This window comes from Antedon mediterranea, chromosome 6, assembly GCF_964355755.1.
Source record: "Antedon mediterranea chromosome 6, ecAntMedi1.1, whole genome shotgun sequence".
Taxonomy (NCBI): Eukaryota; Metazoa; Echinodermata; class Crinoidea; order Comatulida; family Antedonidae; genus Antedon; species Antedon mediterranea.
Window position 1 is genome coordinate 2189986 of NC_092675.1, and position 12880 is coordinate 2202865.

General features: G+C 36.1%; 3 protein-coding genes across 4 annotated transcripts; 2 read left to right on the forward strand and 1 right to left on the reverse strand.

Moving 5' to 3' along the window:
* The first annotated feature begins 212 nt into the window (after positions 1–212).
* Positions 213–4073, forward strand: LOC140051506 (monocarboxylate transporter 13-like). 2 transcript variants are annotated; one of them, XM_072096747.1, is made up of 7 exons: positions 213–352; positions 708–1035; positions 1508–1804; positions 2094–2425; positions 2796–3021; positions 3396–3539; positions 3734–4073. In XM_072096747.1, exons 2-7 carry the CDS (start codon positions 798–800, stop codon positions 4006–4008), a joined length of 1512 nt encoding a protein of 503 aa, XP_071952848.1. In that variant the 5' UTR covers positions 213–352; positions 708–797; the 3' UTR covers positions 4009–4073. The 2 variants fall into 2 exon arrangements, with proteins under 2 accessions (XP_071952848.1, XP_071952849.1); XM_072096748.1 differs by having other exon boundaries at positions 787–1035.
* Positions 4074–4220: 147 nt separating this feature from the next.
* Positions 4221–6344, forward strand: LOC140051508 (NADH dehydrogenase [ubiquinone] 1 alpha subcomplex subunit 13-like). Its single transcript, XM_072096750.1, has 4 exons — positions 4221–4368; positions 4810–4888; positions 5133–5204; positions 5766–6344. Exons 1-4 carry the CDS (start codon positions 4272–4274, stop codon positions 5953–5955), a joined length of 438 nt encoding a protein of 145 aa, XP_071952851.1. The 5' UTR covers positions 4221–4271; the 3' UTR covers positions 5956–6344.
* Positions 6345–6781: 437 nt separating this feature from the next.
* Positions 6782–12876, reverse strand: LOC140051507 (stabilizer of axonemal microtubules 5-like). The gene is made up of 8 exons (XM_072096749.1): positions 12762–12876; positions 10860–11430; positions 10373–10482; positions 9582–9807; positions 9344–9462; positions 8713–8908; positions 8281–8369; positions 6782–7473 (listed from the first exon to the last, which is right to left on the reverse strand). Exons 2-8 carry the CDS (start codon positions 11410–11412, stop codon positions 7318–7320), a joined length of 1449 nt encoding a protein of 482 aa, XP_071952850.1. The 5' UTR covers positions 11413–11430; positions 12762–12876; the 3' UTR covers positions 6782–7317.
* Positions 12877–12880: the final 4 nt, after the last annotated feature.

Sequence of the window (12880 nt, forward strand, 5' to 3'; positions counted from 1 at the left end):
CTGGTAATATAAGTGTCAAAAAAGAATATTGCAAAAAGTATAACTAAGAATAGATTAAGATTGCGGTATTGGTATAATGTGACGCCCACGTGTTGCTACTCAGCGTTGTCAACGCAACACAGAATGTATTGTTTGGAAGTGTACGCGCGCGCGCAAACTAAGACCCTCTCGATGATTGTTTTGTGTGCGTTCGCATCCTTTGTTTTGTGACCGTCGTCAGGTGGTTAGCTCCGCAAAATCCAGCGGTGTGAACCGCTAACCCTCGGGACTCTGCTTGTCAGAGCTCCCAAAAATTGTTCCAAAAGTTGCGAACATCGTACAAGACATTATGTGGGAATCATTTTAGTATAAAGTAAGAACTAAAGCTTTTTTTCGCAGGCCATAGGCTATATAGGCCTAGGCCTAGGAGGCCTAGGCCTAAAGCTCTGTCTACACTATCAAACTTTATGTGACAAAAAAATGTGATGTGCCCATATGATGATGGACATGATAACACCTGATAATGTCATATCACTAACATATTTGGGCATCACCGAACATCATAATTTAGACCTAGGCCTAGGCCTAGCCTAGGCCCTAAGTGCTTTGATGACCGAACCAATTTATAATTGAAAACAGAACTTAGGCAAGGGCTAACGCTAACAATTATTAAGCACGAACAGTCTTGCCCACTTGATCATTTTTTTTATTTTCATTATTTTCTTTAGCTGTGTGCGTTTCAAGCGCTGTGTTCACTCTTAAACATAGGCTATAAAATTAATTTCATTAACATAATCTTTGGAAAAGAAACCAGACAAATGGAGGATCCAGTAGCGTCCTACGACTCTGAAAAGTCCACTTCGTCGGCAACTACGTCATCTCGTTTCACATCAAAGTCTTCGTGCAGTTTCCAGGAATGGACCAATGAGAGGCGTGGCTGGACGGTGACCATTGGAGGATTCTGCACTTATTTTATGATGTTTGGATTCGTCCAATCATTCGGTGTCTTTTATACATCCTTCCAAGAAGAATTTCAATCAAGCGCTGAGGCAACAGGTAATATTATTATTATGACGCTTACCTTATCTTACATTTAGTGATGTTAAAGAAGCAGTGAGTTAAAACTCGTAAGGGTTGCCTTTTCTCTAGGCCTAGTGGTTTTTTATGTGTCTGTCCTGGTTGTTTTTGAATGAGTATTAGGTAGAGAGTTCAATATAGATTCACAATTCGTGAATCAAAGTAGAAAGATGTAGAAGAAGAAGATTTTGATGACGACAACGTTGATGATGATGATGATAATAATAATGACGTCAGTTTTCAAAATTGTACTTCTCCATAAAATTGATTTCAATATTGTTTTCACCCATCGTATACACCCAAAAAGTTTACATGCGCATGCTAGGTCGTCATGAGCTGCTGGATCCAGGGACGGAATCCAAAGTTCCCTTAATAATAATAACGACGATGATAAAACGTGTTTAAATAATAATCTTGTTTATAATATTACGTTTTTATCATTTTTTCCCAGGTTGGATTGGATCTCTGACATTCTGTCTTCTGTGTAGCCTTTCTCCAATATCAAGCATGCTTTTTGAGACTTTCAATCATCGCATTGTTATCTGCACAGGAATAGCAATATGTACCATCGGTATTTTGGCGTCATCGTTTGCCCCCTCTATTGGGTTTCTGTACTTCTCCTTTAGTGTCTTAGTTGGCACCGGAGTTAATTTTATTTACACTCCAGTACAGCAGCTGGTCACCTGCTACTTCTCAACAAAATGTTGTTCTCGCGCAACATCAATGGTTCAAGCTGGTGCAACGGTTGGTAAGTAGAGTATACGTCGTAACTGGACGATGCGCATATTGCGAGAAAAGTGGACATGACAATGAATACGTGGGGTGGTGGTGATGATGACGAGGATAGTACTTGACCATCCGATTCTGCAGCTGTCACTAGATACATCTTAACTGACTATCGCAAGTATCTCAATGACTTTTTACGGTTAAGATGTATTTAATGACAATGCAGAATCGGAATGGATATAGCAATGACAACGAAAATGGCGAATCAACACCAAATGTAATGTTTTTACATGTTCGTTTTTTTTTCCAAGGGATGTTAGTGATGACACCGGTACTCCAGTGTATGGTTACGTCAGTCGGTTGGCGTAACGCTCTTCGGATTGAAGCAGCGTTGATGTTTATGATATGCTCAATGTGCACAATGTGGTTTGAAGCACCTCTGGTCATTACCCCTCCGTCTGACGGACCACATAATGGCGACAGTGACTGTTTTAATATGCCTAATGCCATCAAGAAACAGAACAAGTCACCAACTAACAGTCTACATAAGATTGTAGACATGATGCGTACTTTGAAATATTGGTTCTTCATGTCGGCTATGTTTTTCGCGTATCTGGCCGCTTCATTCATCTCAGTATACTTTGTAAGTACAGTATGTTTGTCGTCAGCGCAATTCGGTCGAGTGAATCGCCGGTTGCGCTGAAGGAAAGAGGTCAAAACTGAAGTTACGTATGAGAAATTAGGGTGCGTTAATTATAACATGGGAGAGGAAAATGCTCGCAAAAAAGAAATACGCTGAATATGATATTCCTCTTGATAAAGTATATTCAGTAACTGTTGAAAACCATTCTGAATCAAAATGATAGTCAAACTCAGTTCCATCATTAGTCTATCTTATGGATGAGATTATTTATTTAGTAATTATAGTCGTTTTCTCTCTCTGGTTTGTCGCGCTGGATGGTGCCAGAGAATGGTCTCAGAAAATGAAATCGTTCATTTTTTAATGTTAATAGGTAAGCATTGGAGAGAGTGTTGGATTATCTGCAGAAAAGGCGGCACTACTAATCTCTGTACTGGGTAGTGGTGAGCTATGTGGTCGAATTATATGTGGACTGTTTGGCGATCATCTTCCATTTCAACGAGTGTATATGTTGGTAATCAGTTCATTGATTGGAACTATTTCCTTGATGTGTGCCATCAAGATCAACTCTGTCGGCGGCATGGTGGCGTTTGCAATATGTAAGTGATCACTTCTCAAAGACATCACGTGAGCCATCAACATTTGAACGCGTATCAATAAATGTATTTCACAGAGACAGTTGTCAATCACGCTCGCGACCACGCAAGCAATACGCGCGCGTCTAAGTGCTGATGAAAATGGTTTCGTGCGCATGCAAATTCTGTTGGAGTTATACGCGCGCGTAAATTCGGTGCTCTTTTTTTTTTCTGAACTGGTGGTGGCACTGAGAGAATAATGCCGTGTCCAAATAAAATTAGATAGAATGCCGGCACTAACACCCGCCTAACAATTATAGTATTTCAAGGCATGATAACATATACAAAATACTATAGTATATCATTTGAGATTCACAACATTTCTATATTTGTTTTAGGCATTGGCTTTGCTCGTTCTATTACATATACAATGCCGCTTTCTGTTGCCATAGAAACATTTGGAGCTGAAAAAAATACAGAAGCGTGTGCTCATATTTTACTAGCAAGTGGTCTATCAACTATCGTTATACCATTTACGGGAGGTAAGCTTTCTCTTCTCTTTCCTCCTTACCCCCTCCTCCTTCTCCTCCGCCATTCATTTAAAACGGCGCCTGGGTCACGTCTTCTTGGCGTACCGGAAAGATGCCATTAGATCAGGCGCAATGCGTTGCCACGAACTATTGGTCGTAGGTCTAGTATATTTTTAGTTTATATAATTATATTTACTCTTTTATAGGTAAAACATATGACGTCACAAATTCTTATACGGTAGCGCTATGGATCCATGCCATGTTTTGTTTCCTGGCGACAAATCTATTCCTGGCGATTCCCGTTTATAAACGTTACATGGAGTGTCGAGAAAACAAGTTAACGTCATTGATCAACCAACATGCAGATGTCTACACCCTAACCGACAACTTGCAGTCTCCGCCTCTCGAGGTCCCTCTCGAAGTTCCGCTTGGAGAAGTAAAACTTGAGTTTGTTCAAGACAAGTTAAGTGGGGAAGTGTAAAGAATAATATTAAGAAACATTGTTTATAATAAAATCGACTAGTGCAATAATTAAACGCTCTTGTTGTGTTCATTGTTTCTTTCCATTCTATTAGATAAAAATTAAACATTCGAATTCAACCCGGGAAGGGTAACGAACTTTTTTTTTTTTTTTTTTTTTCGTGGGAACTTTTTACAAGAAGAGAAAAGCCAGCTACAAATTATTTTAAAAAATACCAAGGACGTTGGAGGCGCACTCGTTGTTGGATCCGACACCCAGACAAAATGGCCTCTTCGTCAACTTTTAGGCAAGAAATGCCCCCAAAAGGGGGATATGGGCCAATTGATTACAAACGACATTTACCGAAAAGAGGATTCTCAGGTTAACACAATTATCAGGATTTGATAGAATTTAAGATTTTATATCTTTGCTTAGGACTAAGCCTCTGGAAGCTGAGGTGTTTATGTAGCCACCGCACACGGGCCCACACAAATTGTTCCTGTCGTCGTCGTAGCACCTAGTACAAACAGTGGAGGGTAGCCTAGCACTACTTATATTAGAAGGCCTACTAGCTTAGCTAACCTTGTATGGTTAAACTCTACTATACTACTACTTTACTATAGTCTATAATAGGCCTATCTTAACTTCTTACTTTTATATTGTTAAATTAATCTAATATTAGGCCTTTATTTAGTAAGTAGGCCTAGCTAGAGTAGCTAGCTAGCTATATAGGCTATAGTATAGGCTAGGCAAGCCTGCTTATTTTTATTATCAAATAATATTATTTATTATATAATAATATAATTACTATACTATTAATAGGCTATGCTATGTTTGCTGGATGTGGCTTAATAATGGCATGTGGATATTTTACACAAAGAATGGGTAACAAAAAGCGAAGGTGAGAATTTGAGTAATTATTATTAACACATGTTCGTACTGTGCAAATTAATGTTGATTGCAGTATTAATCAATTTAATAATCAATCACTTAAAATTGTCAGTAAGTTAAATTCATTAGTAACACTAGTAACCTCTTTAAAATAATTAAACTAAAAATTTGCAATACTTTTCTAGCTCGTGAAATAATATTTAAAAATATTGGTTTTAATAAATTATTATCACCATGATTTCACTTTGTTACAGGCTTTTACAGCGTGAAGACAGGGAAGCATACTTAGCTATAATGCCTTTAGTTGAAGTGGAAACAGATAGAGAGTAAGTAAAAGCCTACAGTACAATATTTTGTACAAACTTATAAAAACTTATATACTTATAATATTTCTTTTTAATCATAGTGAAGGGAGGATTTCTTCAGAATTAACATTTAACGTTTCGTTTATTAATATCCTGTATATCCTCTAATATAATCCCACCCCACTATTACACGAAATTGGGACGACCTTGGGGGCGGGGGGGGGGGACTATACCCAGGGAAAGTTCATGAAAAAAATGATTTGTAAACATTTCTTGTAAAAACTCATCTGAACTGGCTAGTTAGAGAGAGGCCTACATCTAGATCAAACGTCAATACTGGGACTATACCAGGGGATATGCCTGTTTGTAAATTAATCTGTGATAAAGTAGGGTGGGATTAGACCTGAAGTGGGATTATACCTGAAAATATACAGTATATAGTCTATACTGTATGAAGATTTTTTTTTATGTTGTGTATTCACAGAGTGTTTTGGTTGTTATTCTTGTGAAATGGTATTTCACACAAAATGTCATTCCATTCTGTGTCTGTTTCTTATTAATTTTACCTTTCTTTATTTTTAGTATTCTAAAGCGATTAAAATTCAACCAAGCGCAAGAAGCACTTATCATGAAAGATGTTGCAGGATGGAATGTTGGCGAAAGTGTCTACAACACAGATAGATGGATAGACCCTTGTATTGAAGATCTTTACTACCTGGCGCCAAATAAAGAAAAAGATAAAGCTTCCTTCGGATATAACCAGTTTGTCTAAATCAAAATATTTTAATATTAAACCTGGTTTTCACAAAATCAATAAAATAGTCAAAATTACTATTCACGACGAGAGTCTGGGTTGCTAATTTTGTTCATGCCCAAAACAAATTTCAAGAAAGTAAACTGATCATATGTAACATTTTAAATCAGCATTTACCGATTCTCTGAATAACTAAACCAGTATCATAAGAACATTTTGTAATACACACATATGTTTTACATGTGCCACATGTGATACATATGTGACACTGTATTACAGAATTTGCCTATGATACTGGACAAATTATGTTGAGATACAGTACAGATAATCTAGTTGCTACATGCTACTGTACATTATCAAGAAGAAACCCAACTACTGAATTTGCTGTGACTGAATGAAAACAAAAACATGAGTTGTGTTAACGGAGCGAGGGTGAAAACCAGGTTTTACGTTATAGGACTTTATATTGAATTGAACATAAGAGTGTGTTTTGAAGTTATAGATGGAACTTTAAGCTATCCTGCCAATTGAGAAATTTGTTTGAGTGGAATCTGATTGAATTGTTTGACATAATACAAGTACAGTACATACAGCTTATCATAGCTGTCAGCTTTTGTGACTGCAGTTATGTTAAGGACACTCTCGTGTATTATTAATAACACCATAATGCAGGCTACAATGTATCACAATACTGTAGTGCCATGCAATACAGTAGGTAATTGAGGGAAATAAATGTGTTTATGAAAGAAGATTTTTACTGTCTATTTCGTGCCTAGCTTACCTGGATACATCGACGTTAGCATATTCTTGAGCTACAACTCGAATATGCAACTTTAGTAAACACCCATATCAGATAATAGTACATTCCATTTTTTATAACTAGTATTAGGCAATCAATCGTGATGTATTGGTCTGTGAAGCTTATAAGCAAGTGAATGTTGAGTGTGGAATACCACTGAAAGCCAGAACGCTATGTTATTTTACATACAGGAGTTCGAGTTTCGGATTAATCGGGAGTATTCAGTAGAAATCATATTTTAAATCGCACATGCGCATATCTATAAGTAAGAACACTGCATTTCACCACAGATTGACGCACTTGGGTGTGCATACTGGGACACCGATAGATAAAGATGACATTTTTTGTTTTCATGCTTTCAATATATCATAAATGAGATTCGGACTCAATTCGGTCAAAACTTTTTTTTTCTTTGTCAACGTGTACATTACGTTTAATGAGTCTTTAAAGGTCCTATCAAAAGACATTCTTGATATAATATGTACGAACGCAATGTTTTGATTTTTGTTTATTAGCAGATATTAAAATTGCGTTATATTTTTCTATTCTAAATAATTTGTTTATATATGTTATGCCTATTTCTATATCGTCATGGTTCCAAGCGGTAATGAACTCCTTTGAAGTCTGCCGCTGTCGTACTGATAACGTTGCGCTGTCTTGGCGGTGTATGATGTCAGGTGTGTTGTGTTGAAGGAACGTTCACCTCCAAGCGGTGGATCGATATGCGATTTTCGAAGCTGATGAAATAAATAACGAAAACATTATTTAGAAATACACTTCTCATAATCATACCGCCGTAATTACGGCGTTATAACGCCGTATTATTATAAATAATTGTTTTCTTTGGCGGAAATCAGCCACCGTAGAAAAAAGAAACAGATAGAAATCTACACTATATTGTTCGGAACTAGTTGGGTACGAAAATATAACTCTAAAAATCGATTGGATAAAAAATGTTAATTTTTGCAATAAAATGCGTGAAAAAAATCAACCAGGCAAAACACTCGGCTTCTTACACGGGGATCGATAACTAAAATTATAAGAGAAGGTATGTTTATTGTTAATATTCATATACAGTATACCATGGAATGAGAGAAAAGGATTTTAACGACGATAACCAATAACAATCCGCTAGCGTATATACTAAAGCACTGCTCAATCATGTCTTTAAACAACACATTGTCTCTTGCCGCGACCTAGACTTGCTCCAAGTCTGTATTTTAGTCCCACACGTCGTCGTCAATTTTGTCTCTGGAAAAGCACAAGTAGTATACGTATGAAACGCCATATGTACCAAAATATTTATCTTTTTACTAATATTAAGTCAAAATTCCGTCTGGAACCCAGACTTGCCGCGACCCTGTATAGGTAATATCGTAAAAAAATATCAACAAAAGAAATCGTTTGATCGCTGTATTAATGTATCTTTAACATGTGTCCACAACGCAATGGCTGGCGACAAAATACAAATATCTCAGATTGATACAAATCCTTCTCTCTCATTTATTCATGAGTATACACGTATTATAAATATATATGTTTACCTGTTCAAGAGCTTCAGCCGTCACGTGATGTTTTCCAACCTTCCATGCCGGGAAATCTGATAACGTTGTTGGGCGTGTTGCTGTATCTTCTATAAGAAAAATGAGATAAGGAAAATGAACAAAAGGTCTTTACAAAATTTGCTTGAACATTTTAAGCGATTTTTTTCTCCCGTGTGCCACAAACTCATGCAAAAGTGTCAACATGGAATAGTGATCTGGAGGATATCTGGCCTATTGACTGCTTCTAACATTCCACTAACACTAACTAATCTGTTTATAGATTTTTTCCTACCTTTTAATTATTAAGATGTAATTTTGAGCAGCAATGGTCCTTTACTTAAACGCAATACGCGCTACTAAAGTAAGCCATTTTTTAGGGAATTTCGCACATTGTTTTGTAGAGATTATATAGTATAGGCCTACCGTACTTACTGTAATAATCCATTGGCACTTTACTGGTTGGTCCAATCACTCTTGACACTGGATGCAACGGCTTCACCGCTGGGTAAGCATCATTCTGTGTTGTACTATAGAGCGTTGATCCTGGTTTGGACTCTCCTAATATCACTTTGCTAGCAACACGTTTTTCAGCTCCAGATATTATCTCGTTTCTGAAACCTTTAGGCGGCTGTAATTTAAAATACATTATTAATTATTAATTTATCATACAATTAGCTTTGTTGTAAAGATCAAATTGATTTTTTAGAATTCTCATTAAAACATGTTTATATTTATTGGCATCGCAAATAATTAGGAGAATTGCCACCGGGATTGCCTACGTATGCCAGACAATATGTAGTAATGCTTCTCCATTTTGATTAAAGTATCTCTTCACTCAGTCTTATTACTATACTATATAGATTTATAAAGCGCTTTTCCAATAAAAAACCAAAGCAGAATACAAATAGAACATCTAAATTATTCCTTAGGTAAAAGAAAACTTGTTAACAATTCCATCAGCGGCAATATGCAGCATCTTTCGCTTATAACTGATACGACATCATTACCAGTGTATTCACAAGTAAACTACTCCATGGTACGGTGTATTATATCATTGTCTTACCCCAGTGTGATAGGTTGTGTAGTTTGTTGTGCTAACTCGTTCTCTATCTCTCTCTGGGTGTCTGTCTCCTTCGGGAAAACTGCTTCCATTATTATCGTATGGAATCTCTTTCTTAAAACCTGAATGGAAATCAAACGTTCGTCACATTTAATTCTTTAAATTGCTCTGGTCATGTCAAACCTCCGGTTATATAGGCCTACGTGTGTGTTAAATACAAATACAAAACGTCGAAGCTTACTTGGTTTACCCATAGGACAGTATGCGTCTGCGGCAGTCGTAGCAAACTTATCGTATTTTGAGGTATGACCCATTTTAAAGTTAGTTCCGCCGATGCAACCAATCGCCTGCTCTCTTTCATATGCCTTGTAGTTACTGCTATCGTGTTCAGGAAAAGAAACCTCTTGCGTGGTCACGTGTTCATTTAATTTATCTACGTCACCGTTTGGAATGTTTGAGCCAGTTGTCTAAAGAAAAAAAATACACATAATTGAAATAAAAATTAAAAATGATTTCAAAACATTACCTTACATTAAAGACGATCTTTAGACAGATAAGTGAAAATTGTTTTAGATTTTGTTATGGCACTACTGCATCGAAATGTTACGTAATGCACATCATTGGCATACAATAGGCCTACGTTGTATGAACCTTATTTTATACCTCTATGTTGTAACCAGATTGTATAAGTATTAGTACAAGTGTTGGTACTGTGGATCAGTGTATGATGATGATGCACCATCGTTGATTAATGTGAAGATGACGTATGAAGATAACTTGTTGTCGTTAGGCTACACTTGTACGTAAGAAACAACAAAGATTGGTTTAAATCATGATGTCTCGGTATGAGATTTCAATGTTGCAGGTATTTAGGCCCTACAGTTATGTTTATTCTTTACAAAAGGACTTATACACAAAACCAGGGGGTATTGAAAAGATCATGGCTTTACATATTGTGGAACTTTTAGTACTTTTTTTCTCTAAATATTGATCTACATAAAAAACTCCTTAGCTTTTCTCGAGCAAACTTACGTTTGGCTTAATCCTCTTATAAGGAAGATATTTGGCGGGAAATTGGTCTCTCGTCGATGTTGAGAAGTTACCATGCGTTCTGTCGTCACCACGTACGGTCGATTGACCACCTGTGCAATACAAAATAACGCATAAAGAAACATTGAGTCATGTGTCTCAAAGTTTCTTCATAATATTGAATAATTTACGTTTAATATACGGTATGTTTGCAATGCGTACGCGCCTAAAGCTACATTCAAACGACGGTGCCGTTTAATTATTTAGTATGGTTTTCTATCATCTAACAAACCAATCCGTCTTCCGTTCCGTGAAGAAACGGAACAAGTGCAATGCAGCTTAAGTATTGTCACAGGAAAGGAGTGAGAGAGTGTGAAGTGTGAATCATGTAGCTTAAGTCGTTGGCTTCTGTAGCCTACCGTATATACATACATCAATACCGTTTTATTTTTATTGTAAAATCATTAACATTAGGATAAATGAAACTTACCAACATGCATACACGGAGCTCTTTCAACAGTAAACTTAGAGGTATCATGACCAGTGAAGTGAGTTTTATAGTCAGACACAGCAATAGGCTCTTTTTCTCGATCTCCTTGTGGAACATAACTTCTCATCGGGAAAGCCATTGGCAAACTCCTGCTAAACGGCTTTGGCGGATACATTTTTGAATGCGTCGTTTTGAAAGAGTCTATACTTTCATCCGCGTCCATTTTAAAATTTGTCTTACTAAGTGTTGCACATGGCGGGAGTTTTGAATATTTTTTTGGCTCAAAAGAATGAAGCGTCTCAGTGACGTCACTTATTTCTGCTTCTTTCGTTCTGTGCATTACTTCAGCTGGTGCTGGTGGCACGGCGGCCGGGGATCGACCGTAGTGTCCATGCAAATGGTAGTCTTTTGTAAAGGTGCTACGTTTTGTAGCACTTTTAGATAGACGCCTATCATAACCGATTTCAAAATGAGAAGCAACAAGAAAAGCCTGTCCTGTTAGTCTTGGAGGAATCTGTGAAATTGCAGGCAGGCTTACTGATTCGCCTGGCATTTTCAAATAAAAGACTGTCTGGAAGAAAATATTTAAATGTATTTTATATTATTCAAAAACATTTCATAGACCTAAACAGTACATTTAAAGAACGGAACGAACGTCTAAGTTATAGTAAAAATATTTGAAAGATGTTTTCTAATATGCAATGATTTAGGCTACATGGCGTTCCATAGTTTTTCCGATAGATTTCACATCGCTGGCATGCCATACTCTCATTATTAATTCATCAATAAGGTATATACCTTTACCATAAACCTCCTAAAGATTTACAGTCGATCTATGACCCTCATAAAATATGACTCTCTCGAGAACGGAGACGACGGTCCAATGGTAAGGGTAAATATTTTTATATTCAACAGGGAAATGAAAGAATTTACAGTAATACAGGCTTGCCCTAATCAGGTTTCAAACCTTGTTATCGACAAACAAATCTTGTACTCATAGGGCCTACATATTGAAAATGTCACTCCCATATGTCTATTATCATAATTACATAAAACTATTTATTCGTGTGTCAATTTCATTTCATTATTTATTTGGTCTATTTGAGTATAAACATAACACAAAAAAAATGAAATTGGGGAGACCAGGGTCAAACTAAGTGAACTTAATCACTGTAGCGGTTGACCCAACCCCAAAGTCAGTTTACACATAAAAGACATAAAGACAAAATACAGTTACAGCGAATCAAAATGAATATGAAAACAAAATGAATATTTTATAAAATACTTATTTATATAAGTTTAATAAAAATAATAATGTAACAAATAACGGACCAGTAGCATCGTTTAATTAGAAGATGATTTCTTTTCTCTCTTTTGTTTTATTCACATTAATATCATCTTTCATGTCATCACCATAAAATCATATTATTTTCATTATTATCACATCTTCGTTTCTAATTTCATTACAAATCAACTTCATCAGTAGCATTTTTAAATCTTGTAAATTCACTCCGTGACAATTTTCTTATATTTTTCTATACTAACGTTTTTTTCTAGTAAAATGTATGTCTTTTCTGTCTTTCTTTCAACCAACTTTTGACTAAATTCTTAACTTCAACACCAACTCAGTCGCCAAAAGTTCAGAAAACAGTATACAATTTGTCTAAAGGGTTTGAGAATGTTTAGGCCTAAAACACAATACAACTCCTTGTGTGAGATACTCACCGTTATAGTTGCTAACAATGTAACTATCGATTAAGTCAACGTCTTTTGTTACATTGTAAAACCTTAAATCATCATTCGTTGAAACTAGCAAAATATGCCTACTCAATATTATTTATATTGGTTTTTATTTCAAAACTAATATTGGTTATTTATTAAATAAAACTTTAAAACACGTACCTTTTATACACTGTTTAACAATAGTTGTAACGAATTTTGAAACACTTACAAAAGTGAACGTCAGTAAGCTAACGCTGTGCAAACAACAAGATTAAGTTCACATACTGTTGTTATGGCAT